Consider the following 21653-nt stretch of genomic DNA (forward strand, 5'->3'; position numbering starts at 1 on the left):
AAAAGGAGAGAGCATCTTAAACTCTTGAGGTGCTGTGGGTGTCCGGATGGCCACTCCTCCCACTGAAGAGGAGCAGAGCTCCTACAGGAACATGGCCACAGAGAATCTGAGTATAGGAAGGTGGGCTGGCCCTTCCGTGGCTCCCAGGTGGCACTATCTGGGAGGGAAACAAGGTCAGCACCCATCTTCATGCCTACCCAAAGGTTCAAGAGACAGAGCTGTCTCCAGCCAGGGGCCTGCAACAGCCAGACAACCCCATTCTTAAGGGCTCTGGCCTTCTGAGGAGCAACTGAGTAGGTCTTAGGAAGAGGGGCCCCCACTGACCACATCAAACACAGCAATCGCTGCCCATTAGAACATTTATTTCTCAGAGAGAAAATAAGTTTCCGACAGTCATATTATAGTAGGTAAAATTAACTTTTGTATTCTTTACAGGCATAGATTTTCTCTGTTTATTACCTCTCTTATACCATCTGTTATAAACAATTCTAGAAAGCAAATAAAGTCACTTTCTACAATAAATAGAGCATCATGTGCTTCACAGCAGACGCGACAGAGACACATAGGCCCCATGCCACAGCAGGATCTGAGCCGTTTCGCGTTCTAAAAGAGCATTTTTAAAAATGAGACTCAGAGAGAAACTGAAGGACTCAGAGGTTGAAAAAGAGACTAAGAAAAGAAAGTGCTAGGGGAAGAGAGAGACAGACATGGAGTGGGGGAGTGGGGAGAGAGCTCCAAGATCTTACAACACAGGTTTAGACAAAGGTCACAGAGTCCACAGTTGACCAACTACCTGGGGAGAGGGGACGCGTTGGCTCCTTTAAATAAACCACACTGTGTGGCCACACAATGGAGGACTCCAGTAATGGACAGTATAGGCCTGAATAATTTAGAACAGTATTTTACAATTATATACACCATGTCCTTCCCTAGCCATATGCTGAATTGTTTTTTGTTTTTTTGTTTTTATTGTACAAAATCCAAAATCCCATCCTTTATGTTATTGAGTTTAGTTGGTTCCCTTTTAAACTCTGGCTCATGTCCCAAATGTATAAGAAGTCGGTGTGTGGTTGGCTGTATTTTTAAAAAGTTGAGTGTGTACAAATGGCAGTGATCTCCCCAGTGACTTTGTTTTGTCCAAAACTCCCCTATGAAAAATTTAAAACAATTAAAAAGAACGTCAAGTTAAAAATCAACATGGCGGTCAGTGGCCTGCAAGCTGGCCTGCGACTTTGGTGCTTAAGAGGAGGAAAAAAGAAATGTCCAGAGAACAAACATAGAAGCCTCTGAAAGCTGCGTTGGTTTGTCAGTCAGCATTCCCCATTCACAGTTTTGTTTTGTTTTTTCCCTTCCATTTTTTGAGAAGGTGGTGGAGAGGAGATTAAAGAGAAAGAGGGAAGGAGACAGGGGATGAAATTCAAGGGCTATGTTCCCTGGTTTGGGAGGAGGGAGCAGCAGAGCCATGGGGCAGAGTGCAGGCAGGGGGATGTGCGAGGGCAGCGCCATGCTGTCCACGGTGGTGGAGAGCTTTAAGGCTGCAGTTACAGAACAAAAAAGCCCATGAGAGGGGAGGAGGGAGAGGGCACACCCAGCTGATGGGCACCGCTCCATCCCAACTACCCATGGCATCTCAGGGGACAGATGGATACTCTCACAATCAGCCTGGTCTGCTGATAGGGGCCCACTCCAGCCTGGGCCCATGACACAGCAAGACAGGGAGAGGGCAGGAGGGCCACTTCATCCTGGGGCATGCTCAGATGGCCAGGCTCAGCCCTATTAGCAGCAGCAGAGGTCAGTGGGACGGGGGAGGTGTGCTGGTGGGTAGGGTTCTCATGGGTGGGCTGGCCCCTGTCTGGACCCTGAGGGGCCTGGCAGAGACAACCACCCAGCATAGCAGCCGGCCAGGAAGGGAATGAGACTTTAAAGAAAAAGACAAGTTTGGTGATGTTTCTGTCAGTTTGGCACAAGAGAGAAAGGAAGGAAAGGAACAGGGAAAGAGGGTGAAGACAAGATAGGTTGAGAATGGGTTGGCGAGGGGGAGAAGGGGAGCTCGGTGGGATTCCCCAAGGGACCCTGGCGCATCCACAGCATCTCTGGGATCAGTGTCAGAACCTCGCCTGCCCTGAGGTGTAGTTAGCTGGGAAGGGGCTGGAGGAGCCAGGCAGCCCCTTGAGAAGGAGCCTAGCACCTCTTGCCTTCTGGGCCAGGTCCATCTCCTTGTTGGGCCCAAGCCCCACAGCTGTTTCTACTTCTAAGTGGTTCTTCAGTGGAATAGCCCTGATGGACCTCAGGTGGGAGTTTTTGGCACACAGCAGGCCCTCCAGGGAAACCATGTTATTGGTCAAAACTGAGGCCTTGCCCTAAGTGAGGACACAGTCCAATCCCTGGCCTGCCATGAGTGGGAACTGCCGGCCATACATCTGGCTGGGCAGAAGAGGCTTCTCTGTGCCCCATGGGACGGAGGCAGACAAGGCAGCCAGAAACAAACCCAGCCTCATCCTTACAGGTAGCTAGAGGTGACGAAGGAGTGGGGTCCCCGGACTCGGCTCAGGTGGATCATTGCACGGTCATAGGCCACCTGCACTGACTTGCGGATGCTGGTCTTGCGGCCTTCCAGCATCTTGAGCTTGTCCACAGTATCTTCTACACCCAAGGGAAGAACTTTGTCCCTTGGAAGCCACTGCCTGAAATACAAGCACAGTTAAAAAGCTAGGCTGTGATGAGTCCAGGGGCTCCTCTGGGCCCACTTGCCCAGAACAGGCAAGGCTGGGGAGAGGTTACAGAGCAGAGTAGGTTAGATTGGTACAAATTCATGCAAGAGCCACCAAGAACCAGGTGGGACAGGGCAGCAAGTATGCAGGGGTGGGGAGGAGGGCATAGGATCTGTTTGGCAGCCAGGTCCTTCCCTGGGCCCTCACTCTGCTCTGAGGGTTGTCAGGGCCCTAGAGCCATTAGAGGCCCATCTGCTGTCCCACAGGGCAGGCTGAGTGACCCTGGAGGACTCTGATCCTCACATGCTTTGGGGAATTAGGGAGTTATGGCTAGGAAATAGAGCTGTGGTTAGGAAGTAGAGGCAATGCCAGGAATTTATGGACCTCCTTGGTGTCTACATTGTGTTTGTGTGTGTATGTGTGTGTGTGTGTGTGTGTGTGTGTGTGTGTGTGTGTTATCCCCCTACCCCCAATCCCCATCCCCACTTCCCTAGTTGGATCTAATGTGTGGCTGAGAGCACAGCCTTGAGATCTTGGTTTCTATGTCAATTTCTGGTCAAGGTGTCTTTTATTTTTTGGTACTTGGGATTGAACCCAGGGCACTTAACCACTGAGCCACACCCCCAGAACTATTTTGTATTTTATTTAGAGAGAGGTCTCACTGAGTTTGCTTAGTGCTTAGCTTTTGCTAAGGCTGGTTTTGAACTCACGATCCTCCTGCCTCGGCCTCCTAAGCCACGGGATTACAGATGTGTGCCACAGTGCTCAGCATCCCCTGTCTTTTTTATATTTTATTTAGAGACAGGGTCTCGCCAAGTTGCTTAGGGCATCACTAAGTTGCCGAAACTGGCTTTGAACTTGCAATCTTCCTGCCTCAGCCCCCGGAATCACTGGTATTACAGGTGTGAGACAACATGCCCAGCAGGGGTACTGTCTGAGTCTCAGCCTCCTCATATAAAAAAATGAATTGTAAGGGGACTGGGATTTAAATGAGAATAAACGAGATCATGTTTGTAAAGCAATTAGCATAAGAACATGGAGTAAGCACTCAATAAACAGCAGCTATTGCTATCATTATTTTTACCAACCAGTTCCACCTCCTTGTTCTACAAAAGCAGAGGTGACAACACTCTCCTGCTAGTGTTAAGAAGAACCTTAAGGTGTTCATAAACCATGGCAAGTGATTCCCTTGTGGAGGCTTCACATCACCCAGATGTTCTCCAGGACGGAGATGCATGTTCCCACAACTGTAGGGAGTGCTGGCAGCCGACAGGCTCTCAGCTGAGTCTCTCTCTCCAGGAACCATCCACCAAGGGAGCTGCCTGGCCCAAGGTCATGCCCTCTCCAGGGACAGCTGGCATTCAGGGACAAATTGGCATGAAGGTACAAAAACACAGTGCCAATTCCCAATAGCCCTCCCAAGCTCCTCAGAGGATGAGCTGAGGCCTCCATTTCAAGGTTTTTGCACTTTGACTTCTTCCTCTGCCCAGTGCTGTGCCCCTTACCCCACAGCTCTCTGTATAGTCTGCCTCCTAATGCAAAGCTTCACCTCGGAGTGCTTCCCAGAGAGTCCCATCTGTGACCCCCTCAGTTACTACTAATGCTAGTAGCCAGTTATCATTAACACAGCAATGCAGGATAGCTACTGGTAGGTAACGCCTCTCCCTTCACCTGATGGCCCCAAGTGGTGCCATCACTCACCAGGTGCGCTTGTTGTCAAAGAAGAGGACAAGGAAGAGCTTCTCTCCAGCCTCTGCCTGTTTCTGCTCTCCCAGCTTCAGCACGTCCAGCGGGGGGACAGGGATGGGGACACCATTGTGCAGGAGGCCCTCCCGGGGCATCTTGGGATCGATGATCTGGAGGCAGAAAGGAAAATGGGCACTCAGTGGGGGAGGATAGGCTGAACAGGAACCCCTGGTGCAGGACCAGTTGCCAAAACACCCTATAACTAAGCCATGCAAGGGCTCAGCTCTGCCCACAAGTGAGGAATGGAGAGGCCAGTGTCATCCATGACCTGCAACACTTCAAAACAGAAACCATGACTCTGTCTAATCCTCCAGCTCTGCCCAATCAATCCTGATGACAGAACTTGTTTTATGGACTATCAGGCCTTGGAGTTGAAACAAGAAATGGGAAGTTCATGCAGGGATGGTACTGAGTGGGGTATCTTTAAATGTCCTGACCAGATAGGTAAACCCCTTCTTCCCAATGTCCTTTACAAGGTAAGATTAGAGGTCATTTACCCCCTCCATTTCCCTTTAGAACCTTTGCAATTCACCTCGAATGCTCAAGGGAATTGCCTAGCACCATGGCTACCAAAAAGGCTCAGTATCAGCAAGTAGGACATCCTTTCAGTTCTATGGAAAAAAACCTGGTCACCCAACATCTTTTTTTTTTTTTTTTTTTTTTTTTTGCAGTGCTGGGGATTGAACCCAGGGCATTATGCATGCAAGGCAAGCACTCTACCAACTGAGCTCTATCCCTAGCCCACCCAATACCTTCTTGCCCAACTATAACCCCTCCTGAGGGAAGGGTCAGATACACATCACACTTCCACGATAAAATCAGAAGAGGTTCAGTGTACAGGTAGAAGACTGAGCTTGGAGGGTCAGTGGAGAAGGGAGAATGAGATTGTTGGAAACAAGGACCACTGGAGGAACTAATCCTTGAGGCAGAAGCACCAGAGGTGCAGGGGCTGGGCCTGCCTCGTTCGGGTTTGTTCCAGCACCTAGCACCCCTGGCCTAACTCAGAGTAGGTGCACAGCAAAATGCCCAGCAGCATCAACAAAACAATAATTTTCTAGGCCTACGGAGCACTCTCAAAAGTTTCCAAAGCTTCTAATTATTTACACATCATCTCATTTCAATCTCTTGCTGATGCTGGGAAGTCTGAAAAGTGTTACCTGACAGACAAAAAGACCAAGCAAGTAGATGTAGTTGGCTGAAGCCATGGCTGGAACGACAACCAGATACCTGGACAAGGCCTGGGCCTCTGCTGCCAGCAGCCTCCTGCACAGCCCGTTTCCAGAGGAGTGAGCTGATAGTCTCTGCGCACAAAGGCCAGAGAGACTTGGAAACTTATTGAGGAAGCAGTCTTCTCTAGAGACAGAGTAATCTTAATTCCTATACCATGTCCCAGGGGCCTCTTCTTCATAATAAATTGCTCTCATTATTTACCTTTGGGTGTCTGCCAACTTCCCCACATCCCTCTCAAGATAAGCAGCTGAAAGCAGGTGCTCTGTTTAAGAGTTTACTCCAAGGAAGAACCACCTCTACCCCACCCGCCAGCTGTGTAATTCGGTCAAAAGTCTACATCCCTGCATGAGTCCCTTCTGGAACTGAAGCTAAGGGTCCTAATAAGAACAACTATACAAGCCCTTCTAAGCTTCCTCAATTACCAAAGGAGGCAGTGGGGCTACTATGGCATGCTGGTTCCTGAGAATAGATTGTGAAAAACTTTTTGAGGGCAAAAGCAAAGTAGGTAAGCCTGCCATCTGAGAATAGCTTTTATGTCCCAAAATAATAAATAATGGTCCATTCACTCAATGAATGCTATACAGATGTAAAACAAGATGGAAACAAAACTTGTGATAAAATTTAACATTATACAATAAAGTGTACCTTCTCTATTATCACAACTACAATAAGTAAACAACAAATAAAAGTATATAAAATATTTAAGAGCAACATGTTAGAATGGTGGGGTTTATGTTGCTTTTTTTCTGTTTTCCCAAAACTTCTACATTTTAGCACACACACACACAAAAAAAAATTTGTATAAAAGACAAGGAATTAAGATTAAAGTACAATATAATATGCAAATATGTAATGAAATGTGCACAGGAAAAAACTGGGAAAGCATGCACCAAAATAAAAACACAGGTTGTGTTCAGGTGGTGGCTGAATTTCTTTTTAAGACTAGTTTGGGACTAGGTCTTTTGCATGTGAGGCTTAAAACAAAAAACCACCAAACCTGCACAGCCTAAATAAATCATTTCCTTAATGACTTAAGCTGGGAGTGTGTGTGGGGGGGGTCCTACAGTCTCACAGCTGGCAGGGCCCTAGCCTTGTGAAATCGGCAGCCCCTGGTCCAATGTCTACAGCTGAGGGACAAGGGTGGATCTTCCCAGCTGCCACTACTAGGAGAGAATGAGGTAGGTAAGGCAGGTTCCCATTATGGCTGCAGCAAACTGTATAACCTTTTTGAGATACAGTCTCCTTATCTGTCCAAACAGGATTGTGTTCCTGCCCTCTTTATCTTGAGATGCTGTTGTTAGGCTCAAAAGAAGCACAGATAGTAAAGGGCTTGGGGAAGCAAAAGTCCAGAGATGTGTGCATATGAGAGACTAGCAGGTGGTTCCCATCCAGGCTACAGAGCACTCAGGAAGTTTTTGAAAAAATTATCCATGCCTCAGTCTGGGTTTAAGAGAGTCTAATTTGGCAGTTGTTAGGTGGAGTTGACTCAGTGTATGTGCTGTTTTAAAATCCTCCCCATCCCCAAATGATTCTGACATGGCCCAAAGGTTTAGGATCAGTGGTATCTTCCAGAACCAGGTGGACTTTTCCTCCCCAACTGAGAAAGAGCTCTAAGAAATAAGACTCAAGGCGGTAAAAATGGAATTCTTAGCTACTGTACTATGGAAGAAATGGAAATTTTAGCTACTGTTGGTGGAAATATAAACTGGAACTCATTTTCAGGCAACTTGGGAACTTGTACCAGAATTGTACAGACTCTGCCCCAGGAAGGCATTCCTCAGAATTCATTGTAAAGAAATAACAAGGATACACAGAAAAGTAAAGATACAGTGATCTCTATTGCCAACTGTTTATCATGGTGAAAAATTCGAACAATCTAAATGGTCAACTAGGGACTGATTAAAATATGGTACATGAAAACAACTGAAGATGATGCAGTCATTAAAAGTGATGCTGATGAAGAATGTTTAATGGCATAAGAGCTGCATATTCATAGTATGCTTTTTAAGTGAAAGGGAGGTTAAAAACTGTATGCTTTCATATATATGCATATTTATGCATTTTAAAAAAGGCTGAGTGAGGTATACACCAATTTATCCCTGAATACAGGACTGTGGATGATTTTGAACTCAATGGCTCAGAACAAGGGCTTTGGCATCACACATTTTGATCCCTGGACTCAAATTCCAACACATATGCATAAGTAAATAAATAAATGCTATCAAAACCCTAAGAACCCTAATTTCTGTCTGCCTATGCTTAGCCTATTCCATATGCTCCCAGCTGGAAGTCTTACTTGTCTGCCCCATCCAGGCAGGGGTAAAACTCCGCTCCCATCTACAGTTAAAGGCACTCTGACTCCCACCACACTCTGCTGGCTTGACCCACTCAGATAAGCCCCCAAGGCAAGGCAATAGGCGGAGGTAGGTGGGTGGTGTCTGGGGCAGACTCACCAAGGCAGGGTAGGAGGGGTAGCCTCGGCACTTGGCCCACACCAGCTCCAGGGGCTCCAGGTCTCCGCGGTCTTCAAAGGGCATCAGGAGGCTTCTGCCTGGGGGTGGGGGAGGGGAGGAGACAGCGCCCGAAGGGGACTTGGAATGGTGCCCCAAAGCCCTGCCTGTGGCCTCCACTTGTCTGGGGCAGCCCAGAAATGAGTCAGCAACATCCCCTCCACCCTTCCTTTACCCTGCCCTTTCCTTAGGAGAAATTTTTAGTGGATCAGGGGTCGGCAAACTAGTTCTACAAACTGCCAAACGGTAAATATCTTAGGTACTTAAGGGCTACATGGTCTCTGTCCCAAGTATTCAACTCTGCAGTTGTCCAATGAAAGCTACCACAGATGATCTGTGAGTGAATAAGTGTGGCTGTGTACCAATTTTTGTTCTGGACACTGAGATTTGAATTTCAAGTAATTTTCACATTATAAAATATTCTTCTTTTGATTTTCTTCTTAATAGTTTAAAAATGTAAAAACCATTCATAGCTCACAAGCCATATAAAAACAGGCAGAAGACTATAGTTTACCGACCTCTGAACTTGAACCCTAGGATGGCTTTCCCAGGGAAACCTGCTTCATCCCCAGGGTCTCAGGGAGAAGGGCAATACCCCAGCTTGGGCAGAAAGAGCCACATATCACTCTCTGGCCCCGCTAAGTAGGGAGTCCTCATGATGGAAGCTTTGAGGGGAAAAAGTATCTGGGAAGGACATTGAAGTAAAACCACTTGCAAAGTGAGTTCTTTTCTGACCAGGCCACACTGGGTCATCCAGGTCACCTGGCTGTACAGCACTCAGCAGAGCCAAGGTAGGTCTGCAGGTATTTCACATCTGTTTTTATCAGACTTTTCTCTGGTGTCTGGCCCTAGGCAGGCACCCTATCTCCTCAGCTTACTTCATTCTACACTCAGGCCCCACCTAGCACACATGCACAGGTGCTTCACAAATGCTTCCGAACACCAGAGGAAGCTCTTTCTCTCCCCATATTTACAAACTGGGAACAAGGAGGCGATTGCACTCAACAAAGGAAAAAGGTCCAAAGCTCAACGTGGCTAATTATATTTCTAAGGAAATACTACACTCTCATTTACAGTTTAAAAAAAAATGTACCCAAATAATGAGGTACTGTTTTGACTCTACTGAATCAACAGTAATAACAATGAAAAGATAAAAGACATTAGTGAAGAGGCAGTGTGAGCGGGAACTGGTGCAGTGATACACTGCTGATACAACTGCAATTCTTTTAGAATGTAATTTGGGGTTATGTCTCAGGAGCCATTAAAAACGTATATGAACCATCTGCTCCTTGGCTACTTATTCTAAGAAAAATAACTTTAAAGATGAATAAAAGGATTCTGAACAAAAATGTTCACTACATTATATAATGTTAATGTATAATGTATGTTAAAAGTTGGAGATGTCTAACAATAGACCAGTTCATTATAATGCATTGATTATATTCAATACATTTTACAATAAGAGATATATAAAGATTATGTGTCAACATGAAAGAAGTATGGGATAATAGTAAAAAAAAATAACAGAAGACAAAAGTGTACATGTTTTGGATTAGCACTTTGTTAAAAACATGCCTAAAATAAACAGAAGGCAACACAGAGAAATGAAGACAATAGTGTTAAGATGATATAAGTATGAGAGGTCAAATTTCCTTTGGCATCATTTTAAGTATGTGGGTTTTAAAAATAAGAATAAAATGTCACCACCAGAAGCATAAAGTATGCCAGTTCACTCTTGGTTTTGATATTCGATGCTACACAAATTCATCTAGACATGACCCTGCCTTCTGGGTGTTGACAGTCACAGAAAGTAATGAAACACGCGGGCATGCATTCATCAACACACATACCAGAAACTGATGCTAAGGGAAAAGGAAAGGGGCAGAGAAGTGCTGCAGAGACTGCATGGGGATGGACAAGGGTGAGCTCAGAGAACAGCCTGCTCTACCTGCTGCATCTGAGCCCCAGCTCAAGTTTCTCCTCTTGGCCAGGCCCTGCCCTTTAGTCCACTGATCCAAAGAGTAAGGACCCATAAAACAACAGAGTTTTGTGAGATTCACACTCTATCACTGATTAATGAGCATAGACAGGCAATATCCATCCAAATTACAAATGCATATTTCCTTCAACCCAACAATTTACTTCTATAGATATATTGCCCTGGATATAAAATGGTCTATACACACATAAAGATACTCAATACTGATTATAACAAATAAGTGAAAACAATCTACACTTCTACCTTTAGATGGCTAAGCAAATGAAGGCGCTCCATGTATTGGGAACAAGGCAACCAATACAAAGCACAGAGAGATCTCCAAGCTATACTATTAGATGAAAAAGAGAAATGGTTTAGAGGAATATGTATACACTAGCTTCTTTGCTCATTCAAATAGACACACAAATTTTGGCTTGTACATACGTGGATTACCTCTGGAAAGACACAAAAGAAAATGCTAACAGATATTCCAGGGAGGGGAGAACAGCTGTCATTATATACCCTTTGGCACCTTCTCTCTCTTCTTTGGTACCATGGCATGGCATGCATTATATATACAAATTTAAGATGAAAAAAATGTTTAAAAGCACAAATGGCCTACAAGTAAGGGACATTTCCTTGGCCAGTGTCTGAGAGTTTGGGGAGCTCCAGGACTGGCTGCCTGATTCTGTGCCCCAGTGGTGAAGCTGCCTGAAGAGCTGGCTGCTCAGAAGACCTGCCCCCCACCCTCCAGCACTGCCTCGACACCACTCCTCACCTGAACCACTGTAGTCGGTGTCTCCGTTCACACCTTCCAGGAAGGGCACTCGAGACAGGGCTGGCTTCCCACGACTGCGTTTGGGGGGCGTTAGACCACTGCATACAGAGTAAGGAGAGGGGTGAAACAAGCAGTTTAGATGACTAACACACCCACTTCTGCTCTCCTATCTCTGACACAGTGGAGCTGCAGAAGCCCACAGGGAGGAAGTGTTCACAGACAGCTTCGCTAAAGCCCACACTGGTCCACAGCACTCTTCTGACCTCAAAGTTCCCACCAGGTTTTCGGGGACCACTGCTTCTATGTAGAAGGATTGAACACGAACAGAGAGGGCCCTGTCCAGGGACTTTGGATTTCATCCAGAGGACAGGTCACTCTAGTCTCTTGTCAATCCTTCCACAGTCTCAGCAGCTTTGCCATGAGGGAGGGCCACTTCATATCTGCCCAGAATCCCTTGCTGTGTGGTTCACATGCTGCTTCTTTAGAAATCAGTTTATTTTAGAAGTACAAAAATTTGCCTCTTTTCTAAATTTTCTATAATGGACACATCTTACTTCTAGAATTAGAAAAGACATTTTTAAATGGGAAAAAAAATCTACTTCTTACTTCCAAATGATTTATGTGTGAAGTTTTTCTTGGATAGAGAGAAATTTTTTTAAAAAAACTAAAAAGTAGATTGACTTTTTTTTTTCAAACATGGCTTGTGCAAAGAGGTAAAATATATATCTATATTAGACAAAGACTAGAAGGTAATAAGCAAAACTAAGAATAGCAATACGAGAACAATAGTATAATGGAGGCCACCCAGGAGTCAGTATTTTAAATAGCTCCCCATGCAATTCTAATGCACAACCAAGCTGAGAGCCTCTAGCAAGAATGATGTGGCAAGGGCTCTTTTTTACCCAAACTTTAAAAAATATTACTGCTATATATTTTTTCCAATAAAACAATGCTTAAAAGACAGATCAACAATCTGCAAAAAAAGTATATGATTTAGGAAATCCTGGTGGGAAGAGCAGCAGCCAGGGGTAGAAATGGTTAGAGAGCAGAGAGCTGTTTTACTGAGTCAGAACTCTCATGATCTTATACTTTTTATACAATCCTCCTTTGGTACTAGGGATTGAACCAGGGGCACTTTGCCGCAGACCTACATCTTCAGCCCTTTTAACTTTATTTTGAGACAGGCTCGCTAAATTGCTAAGGCTGGTCTCCAACTTGCAATCCACCTGCCTCAGCCTCCCATAGTAACAAGGTTTTGCTTAACCAAAACCCATGAGGGCTAAAATCCTTTAGTAAACAGTAGTTACACTGGAAGGTTTTTCTTCCTAGTCAAATTAGTATCTTTTTTTTTTTTGGTGCGGGGAACCCAGTTCACATTAAGGATTCAGTTCTTACTCACCCTACAAAAATCTATCCATGAGCTTAGAGATTTTAAGGTCTTATACAAATGTTAAGTGCTAATAATTTTATTAGGAAAACCTCTCAAAGTTCATATCCTGAGTCTGGAAAGGCATCTTTAAATATGACAGGAGAGAGCACAGCAAAGGGGTTAAAATATTAAACTTGGAGCCAGGTTCTCTCTGTTCAAAACCCAGCTCTTCTCCTCATTAGTTGTGCAACCTCAAGTGAGTTATTTAACTTCTCTGAGGTTTGTGTTACCTGTGTGATGTTATGGGGATTTAATGGTTTAATACACACAAACCACTCATTATAGCACATACCATGAAATGAATAAACAGCAGCTGTAGTTATGTGAAGGGCTGTAAATTTCAATGTCTTATTTAAAAAAGTATTCCAAACTACTAATGTTACACTATGGAATGATGAGCTCTGAGAAGGATGAGCTCAATATAATAGGACGCAATACTAACATGAGGCCTTGGGTTTCTGATTCCTAGAAACTGCAATGGCCTGCAATGCAGCCCTCTGTTAAGGGACCTTCTAGAAGATAAGTCCATGAGAACAGATACCTCATCAGTGTCTAGAACAGGGTCTGGCATACAGTAGGTGTTCAATTATCAATAGGTGAATGAGTGATCTATACAAAGAGGACACAGCCCCAACCTACTAAGAAAACCACCAGAGAAGATCATCCCAGGGGTGGGGGGGGGAAGAGGGAGTCAACGATGGGTTAGTGACCCGTTCTTTCAAGGTTACTTATAGTTCTGGGATGATGTGATTCCAGTCTAATAAGATCTTCTTTTCTGTACTTACTACCATAATGGAGGGAAAAGAAAAAAGAATTGCAGTTGGAGCCCCTCAATCTCCTATTTTAAGCCCGGAAATTCCATTGATAATCACTGAGTTAAAGAGGAAATGCCTTCCAAGAGCACTGTTCCCATATCAAGTCGGTGCCCCAAAGCAATTGGTGACATTGGTCTGGAGTTCCTCCTAGACCAGTAGGCTGAGCTGAGCCTGGCTTGCTTCTCATGACTCATAGCTGGGAAGAATGCCTTCACAAAAGGAGACCAGCACACCTTCCACCTTTAGACAAGAGCTAGAAGGGAAGGTTGGATGACCTTGCTCCTATTCCAACCTCAATGAACTAGGTTTCCAGGCATTTTAACTTTGAAGGAAGCCAGGAACTCCAACCTGGGCCCAGATTAGAAGCACCTTCTAAGATTCTGAACTCTGTTTCTGGTATTTCTCCTGGTATTTTATCTACTTCCCTTATCCATCTGGTGACTGCAACAAAGGGGGAGACAACTAGGGCAGTTTTGAGGCACTGTGGGAAGAAAAATCTCAAAGGAACCAAAGTGGGAGACCAGTCTAGCACCAAAGGGTAAGTAGAGGTCCGGATGGTCCTCCCTGGAGCCCAGCAGCCAGGGTAGAGAAGGTACCTATCAAACCATACACAAACCCTGCCTTGGAAGCACTGAAAACAAAGACATGTAGTCTTCTGGTGCCGCCCTGGGACCTTTCCTTCCTTCCTCTCTGAAACTCAGCAGCTGTGGTAAGACCAAGTCATTTTCTTTCTTTCTTTCTTTCTTTTTTAAATGGACACAATACCTTTATTGTATTTATTTTTATAAACAACCCAGTGCCTCACACGTGCTAGGTAAGCTCTACCACAGAGCCACAACCCCAGCCCCAGAACTAGTCATTTTCTTTAGTGGCACCGAGGTTCTCTCAGTTTCTAAGAGTTTCATTGTTTCTGGGTTTTGCAGAACACAGAACACAGAGCAGAGGTTCAATAAACTCAGACCTTTGAAGAAACTTTTAAGGTTCTGGTCCCAAAAATCCTCCCTTCAGGTTAAAGAATGACAAAAGAGACCCATCCCTTCCCAGCTCAAAGATGACAGATGAGCTGGGGCTTTTCTTTGAATAAAAAGCAATTTCAAATTTCCTATTTGCTCATTCCTTATTCTATACAGCGCCTCTAAAGTGGTAGTTGCTATGAAACCCCAAGAGGCCTGGGGCAAAACTAAGTCTGTAACAAGTTGGGTTGCCTGGGGGTGTGTGCGCACACATGCGATGCGCAGGAGTCTGGCTTAAACATTAGCTTCATTGGGCAATAGGAGATTCTGCTGTCCCCATCCTCTGGAGTCCAACTTCAGTCCCACAGACCGCATAAAGCATCAGAACCACACTCTTCTCTTAGAGCACATGGTAGAGTCAAGGATCACCCTATTTCTTAGGAGCACCCCCGCTCTGCCCCACCAAGTTAAAGACTAGAAGCCTCAGAAAGTAGTAGGGGTTAGAATCAAGATAAGAAGTTCAAACCACTACTGAATGGAGAATAAAGGGAGAGGTGGTGGAGCTGCTGACAAAGTTTTGGGGACAAGTGTCCTTACCTGCAAGCTTCAAATGCCAGTCCACCACTGAGACCCAAACTACATTCCGAGTCAGACCCGCTTTCAGTGTGTTTTCCAAAGCCATTGGTCACGCCTGCCAAGGACACACAGAGTGAGCCTGTGAGCACAGAAACTCCCAGCCCCTGACACATGCCACAGCATGAGGCAGCCACCTCGGGAGGGGTCAGTGAGGAGGGTGGAGAGGATGGCTGCCCTTCACTGTGGAAATGGATCTTGGGTGGTAGAGAGAACCTCACAGAAATAAAGGTTTGAGGAGAACACTCTTGGTTTGGGCAATAAGCTGACACTGCATTTTCCTTCCCCTTTAAGGAAAACAGCACAAAGTTGACTTCTGCTATGTATCTGAATGACAATCTGAATGACAATTCAGATACAAAGGAAAACACTAAGACTTTCCCATCTTGGCAGGCTCACCCTGGATCTGCTTCTAGTTTCAAACCTCAATTATCAGGGAGTCTCTTCTGTTTCTTGAGGAGCCCACCCGCCTTGCCTCTTTAGATAAACATTCACACCCTGCACATCACACAGCTGGCAACAGCTTGCTTCATTCTGTGGACATGATGTTAGGAGGGGCTGAGGCAGGATAAGAGCTCCGGGCCAACAGCCCCTGAGATATCTAGCAGAGATATCAGGATTAAGAATGGGAGACTTTCCAGGAGATCTATAGCAGCCCAGATATTGCCAAGACAGGGAGTCAGAACTCGGGGTTCTAGACTGGGCTCTGAAATATTGGGTCCCTTTTCCTTGTTAAGCCTTGGCCTTTCCTTTCATGAAGATAATGCCTTCTTACTTGTAGAAGATGCTACTCAGCAAGATATAGGGGTCTGTTTACTGCAAGGAGCCTTCAGAAGCAGATGAGGATTGGCTGGTCATCTCAGGGGCATGACCTTGCTGTGAAGGCTTCCACTCTATCTATCCAATTTCTAACCACATTCCGGAGTCCTGCAACTGACAGCTGGATCCAGATAGGCAAGGAGGTGAGCCAGGCACCTGATTTGGGAGGTGTAACAGACACCTTGGCCAGAAAAACTGTGAGGCAAGTCACATCTGTAAGAGCAGGTATCTGAGCCAAGATGTCTGTACCCTGACCTGATTTGCCTCTAACATTAGGACCTCAATTTAAATCACCGAATCCAGCTGTGCCTCAGGTGCCTCACTTGTAAAGGATCAATACCTGTTGTTATGAAATTCAACTAAAGTTGTACACATAAGTATTCCTGGGTTTCAGGCCACCCGGAATCATGGGACTGAAATGTATTTTCTCAGTATCTCCAGGCAGGGGGCCTCATCAGATTGGATGGTGCCGATGTCCAGACCTATTCCCAAGAGCAAGAGGTTTCATTTTTAGTGTACAATGTTCTCAGTGCTAGTTGGCGGAGCCAGAAAGAGCAAAAAGATGACAATAACTGCTCTCAACTACTGTGTATATTAAGTGCTTTACACAGCCTATTTCCAATCCTGAGAGTCTTCCAAGATAAGTATCCTAGCTCCATATCAGAAAGAAGGAAACAGTTCAGAGAGGTTAGTTTCCCCAGGTTACACATCTGTAAGAAGCTGGAACATGAACTCAGGTGCGCCTGACTCTGCTCTTGCCCCTACATACAACGTTCTTCCCCAACACAGGGAAACTTAGGACAGATAGGAAGAAAAAGTAATGTTGGAAACAAAATGTTAGGTTGGAAGGGAGAAAAGCAAGTGCTGGTTACACATTTCAAAGCCATCACATAAAAGAACATGAGAGCGACACAGGAACAAAAGACAAGAGCAGCCCCTCCCTGCCAGCAAGCTAGCCTTCACTATCCAAGACTAAACTACTTTGCCCAGCATTCCTGATCCTTCATGTCTAGGCCCACCTTACTCAAGTAGGCTCCCCCTAACTGTCCCTTAGAGACTGTCTCTCTCCTTATTTCCACACACCTGGGCCTAAAAGCCCTTCACCCCCATGTATTCGTTTCCATCCTACCCTCACCCCTTAGGGCCAGCTCAGACACCACCAGACTGGGAAGCCTTCCTAACTCTTTCACCTCCAATTACAACAGCTCTGGTGGTGCCACCTGTCACCCTACACTTAACCACATACTGTTGGGTTCTGTGATTTCTCTGCACCTTGGGAGACTACTTTGTTTCCCTACTGAACTGTAAATTCTTCCAGAGCTGGGACTGAGTGAATCAGCTTATTATCCCCACAGGGACCAGTTCATTCTGGACATATAATAAGAACTTCTCAGTGATCTAGCCTCACAGCCTACCTCTGGGACCTCATCTCCTCCACCAACCTCTGCTGCAGCCACACTGGTTCCCTTGCTGTTCCTCAGACATGCAAGCATGTTCCCACCTCCAGGGCCAGTGCAGCTGCTAGTCTCTCTTTTGGGAATATTACTCCTCTGGATACACAAACAGCTCTTGCCTCAACTCCTTCAGATCTTTACTCAAATGTCACTTCCTCAGAAGATCTCCCTGGTCATCCTTTAAAATACCACTCGCATTCCCTATCCCCCTTCCCTGCTGGGTTTTTCTTCAAAATTTCTAATACAGGATACCTCTTTTTTTTTTTTTTATTGATTTCCCTTATAAAAGAGGAGATTTTTATCTGTTTTGTTCACTGATTTTTTTCCCAGTCCCTAAGATAGTGCCTGATATAAATATCTGATGAACAAACTAAAATGAAGATAAAAACTACATTAGCATACACAAGCCTACATCCCCTCAGGGGCAAGAAAAGCTCAGACATAACTTGGCCGTCTGAAATGCCACTCAAAGCCTATTTCCCTAGGTTGCTACTCATGTTGGTCCCACTGTGAGCTTAGAGCCCTCCATGCTACTAATAGCATGCAGAGGCCTAAGGGAGATAGCCACTAGGGAAGGTGCTGGCTGGCAAGGTAAAGCAGAAAAGCAGTGAGAGAAGTCTCAGGCAGGGTCACCTGTCTCTTCCTCCTGCTGCGGGGACCTCTCCCCTTCGCTTTCACTACAGCTCCTGCTCCTTGGCCGCTTCCGGGAATGGTGCTCCTCTTCAGTGCTGGCTGGAGAGTCAGGAGAGCCCGCCATACCATGGTCCTCGCCATTCTCTGGAGCCCGGTCTGGGCTCCTCTGTAACTTAGTCCCATTCTTGGCCTTCTTGAAGAGGACTGATGTGCGGCGACCCACGCCACTTAGAGGGGCACCAGCAGGGGTGTCAGGAGCCATGACAGACAGTCTGTTGATGCCATTGTCACTGAGCAAGTGATGCAAGGGCTCACTCCCTAGCTGTAGAGATGATTTTTCCAAGAGCTCATCTTCTTCCACCTTTTTGGGCTTTGGGAATCGGCTTGGAGGTTTACTATCACTGATGGGTTTCAGAGTGGGGGGATCTGGGGGAGATTCTTGCTCAGACAAGGAAGGTGCAGGCCCAGTAGGCTCCAGGGTTGGTGGGGGAGGCAGTTTGGAGTCATCTGTTAGAGAAAAAGGGAACCTGCTTGAACATTTTAGAATGAGTCTGACCCTACAAGCCAGATACTGACACTGAAAACCAGGAACCAAAGGTATGGGGCTGGTAAATGTAGAAAGTTTCTTAAAAATTCCAATGCTCAGGTCCCACCCCAGAGCAACTAAACCCAAATCTCTAAAAAAAAAATGTTTTTTTTTAAAAGCTTAACAGGTGAGTCTAAGAAGTGAGGGTTACAAACTGTTACTCTACACCTGAGAAAGCCACATGCATAGTCAATACTTAGGTTAAGTCCCAGCTTGGCAGATCAGAGGTCTAAAATTCAAGTGTTTTCTGTCTGTCACTGATTTCCTTTCATATCATCCAAGTTAGATCAAGTAGAGCAGGCGGCAAGAATGAGTTTATGGATGTGGAAAATGAGAGCAAGTAAATCAAATCAGTGCCTCCCAAACATGTCTACTCACCACCTTGCATCTTTTAAAAATTGAGACTTTCAAGTCACAGCCCAGACTTCCCTATCTGAACCTCTAGAAAGTGAGGCTGAGAATTTGTTTTTGTCTTTTAAACCCTAGGAGATGCTGTAGCATCTGGTCTATGGCGCATGACATTGCCCTGCCAGAGTCCAGAGTGGGATTCAATGGCATGCACACGCCACACAGGGAGTTGGTAAGAGTCACATTGAACATTGAACCCTCTAATGCCAAATGTGACCTTTCAGCCATCTTCCCATTCTCTGCCAACTTCAAATAAAATGGGCCACTCCCTCCGATTTGAGCCCCTATTTATTGGAGATAAGTCCCAGTCTTTTGGACAGTGTGGGTAAAAGGCCCTCCCAAGCCCTAGGCTAAGATCCCAGGGCAGGTGTAAGAGAGACAATTCTATCCTCAGCGAAGGGGAAGGATTGGGAGCAATTTAGCTTATAAAGCTCCGAAGTTTCTGAGAATTACTTCCCCAGCTGCCTTTTAAAGCCAGATGCCTCTGCTTGGGAGGGGCCTGCAGACCTGACTCAAGAGCCCAAGCCATATGTAGGGTCATTCCTGCTCTGCTATCTCTCCTCATACCCTCCTAACCTGCTTGAAGACTCTCTCTTCATGGTGGAAGAATCTAGGCTGATATTTAGCTGAAATGCACAATATAGTCATATCAAGTGCAAAATATTGTGATATTTATCATTTTGGGTTAGTCAATAGCTACTGCTCCAACACCTGAAACTCCTAACTAAACCTCCCCTAAATCAAGCAACTAACCATCCACATCCAGGGCCCCCAGGAGCCCAGTCCAAAACAAAAGCCTACATCTACTATGACAGATAAATTTTGGTCTCTACAGATTATTATATTTTGAATATCATCCCCTGAACACGATATGGAAGGGTGATTCCTCCATGGGCTTCTGCTTGCTCAGAGGGTCAGACCTGACCTGAAATTTCCAAAAAAATTCAGCTTAGATTATGCTCATCCCATCCCTCTCACCCAACACACCAGCACCCTGCCTGCCTGTGACTCACTCTCACCTCTGTCCCCATCGTCTTCTGGCTCCTCTTGCAGGGCCTGCTCCAACACAGCTGTATCCCCCGGGGGCCCTGCTGACAGCTCCCCATTGGACATTGTCTTGTTCAATGATGGCAGCTGTGCTGGTGGTGGTGGTTGTGCCAGCTTCTGCCGAAGGGCATTGATCTCCCGGCGCAGCAGGCGGACACGGCGGGTGCGGGCTCCACTGGATCGCATGGCACTCACCAGATCCAATTTCTCCAGCAGCTCCTTCAGCTGCACCTCTGGAGACAAATGGGCCCGGTTCTCCGGGACGAGGATGTTGTCCACTGCCAGGGAGAAGAAAGAACAGAAGGAGCTGAAGGACCTGCCCAGCCCAGGACAAGGGAAAGGGGCTGAATCCCTCAGATGTGAAATGCTCTCCTGTAATGCCTGAGCCAGTGGCTTTCAGCAACATCACTGCCCAAAGGCAGCCACGGGGATAAGGTCAGAATGTGGGGAATATCTGCAGGATACAGTCCCAATATGGGCTCTGTGGAGCAGGCATGAGGCAGCTTGGCAATGCCCCGGCCTGAGTGACTGTTTGGCTATTGCCATCAAGCAGCAGAGAGCAGGGGCAGGTGGAGTTGGAGGCATAGCGGCAACGCTGTCATTCTGGTCCTCCACCTCCACTGAATGATCCCCCCACACAGCAGCACTGTGCTGCCCTGTCCCATGCTCCAGTGCCACACAGAGGTGATCCAGGAGAGGAAGACTCCTGTGAAGCTTCTCAAGTAGACAGCAACACCTAATTTCCCTTTTCTACCACTCAAAAGGTAATCAGTACACTGGTTAACCTTGACCCTGGGAACTGTTCTATCCAAAAGCAGGATAGAACATGTACCTACCCCCAACTTTGCTTCTGGAGCCTACACTAGAGCCCCAAGGCCCACACTGACCCCTGGCTCTCTGGGCGCTGTCCCTGTTTTTTCCTGGTGCCTTCCCCCCTTACCCATCCAGGCTTCTCACCGTCTTCCCAGGAGAAGCGGTAAAAGTCTTCCAATTTGGGTGATTCAGGCAGATGGGTGCCCCTCTCGGGGTCATAGCCGATGTTCTCTGCCTGCCGACGGGCATGCCGCAGAATGGCCCCTCCCAGGTCCCGCAGGCGGACAGCTGCTCGGTGGAAAATTGTGTCTTTAGCATTATACTTCATGCAGTTGGTAACTATAAGGTTAAAGTCCTCCTCAAACTCCTCCAAGGTGCGGTACAGGTGGGACTCCAGCTTCCGCCTCATAGTAGAAAAATCCATTGGCTTGGATATGAATTCCAGGTAATCTGGAACCTAAACATATAAAACCTGTACAATTACAACAACCATTTACTAGCCAAACAGGCACACCCTTCACCGGCACTCTTTGCCTCCCAGTTTCTGATTTGGGCATACCAGGGGTTCACTCAGAGCCTTGGAGGCCTGGTCCACCCTGACTTAATGCTGACCCTCACCATAGGCAAGTTTATTGGCTTTGCCAGATCACACCACTCAGAGTAACATAAACCCTTTAGCACAGTGCTACCCACCCAGCCCCCAGCCTAGTTACACCCTATTTCCAGGAGGGGTTTGCTGCTTGGGATGTGACAGGAACTTGCCTCACTCAGGTTGACAGGTTCGGCAAAGATGTGTGCAGGATCCTTTTCCTGCAGCAAGTCCAGTGTGGTCCTCAGCAGCACATTGAATGGCATCAGCTCCAACTCCATGGCAGCTTGCTGGACCTTGACCTGTGTGGAAGGTGAGAAGCAATCAGAACATCCCCTGCAAAAATGCAGTGAAACTTTTTTTTGACAACTTAATTTTCATCAATGATCTACAACAAATTTTCACAGAATATTAAGCTGACCAGTGTATGAGGAGCTATCACCCTATCTTCAGCCTAGGAATAATGACACGACCAGTGGTATGGTATGAAGGTGTCTCTCAAAAGTTCACATGTTGGAACC

General features: G+C 46.2%; 1 protein-coding gene across 6 annotated transcripts in view; it reads right to left on the reverse strand.

The window, feature by feature from the left end:
- Nucleotides 1-341: 341 nt before the first annotated feature.
- The window catches only part of Brpf3 (bromodomain and PHD finger containing 3), a 34510-nt gene continuing 13198 nt past the window's right edge, over nucleotides 342-21653 (reverse strand). For 3 of the 6 annotated variants that reach the window (XM_078020114.1, XM_078020115.1, XM_078020116.1), the window contains exons 5-13: nucleotides 21306-21434; nucleotides 20688-21000; nucleotides 19703-20008; nucleotides 17690-18196; nucleotides 14748-14841; nucleotides 10954-11051; nucleotides 8141-8238; nucleotides 4413-4567; nucleotides 342-2684 (exon numbers count right to left, since the gene is read on the reverse strand). In XM_078020114.1, the coding sequence (XP_077876240.1) occupies nucleotides 2501-2684; nucleotides 4413-4567; nucleotides 8141-8238; nucleotides 10954-11051; nucleotides 14748-14841; nucleotides 17690-18196; nucleotides 19703-20008; nucleotides 20688-21000; nucleotides 21306-21434 (1884 nt within the window). In that variant the 3' untranslated portion in view covers nucleotides 342-2500. Of the gene's footprint in view, nucleotides 2685-4412; nucleotides 4568-8140; nucleotides 8239-10953; nucleotides 11052-14747; nucleotides 14842-17689; nucleotides 18197-19702; nucleotides 20009-20687; nucleotides 21001-21305; nucleotides 21435-21653 lie in introns of those variants that run through there. The other 3 variants (XM_078020117.1, XR_013425221.1, XR_013425220.1) reach the window with 3 other exon arrangements.

This window comes from Ictidomys tridecemlineatus, chromosome 8, assembly GCF_052094955.1.
Source record: "Ictidomys tridecemlineatus isolate mIctTri1 chromosome 8, mIctTri1.hap1, whole genome shotgun sequence".
Classification (NCBI taxonomy): Eukaryota; Metazoa; Chordata; class Mammalia; order Rodentia; family Sciuridae; genus Ictidomys; species Ictidomys tridecemlineatus.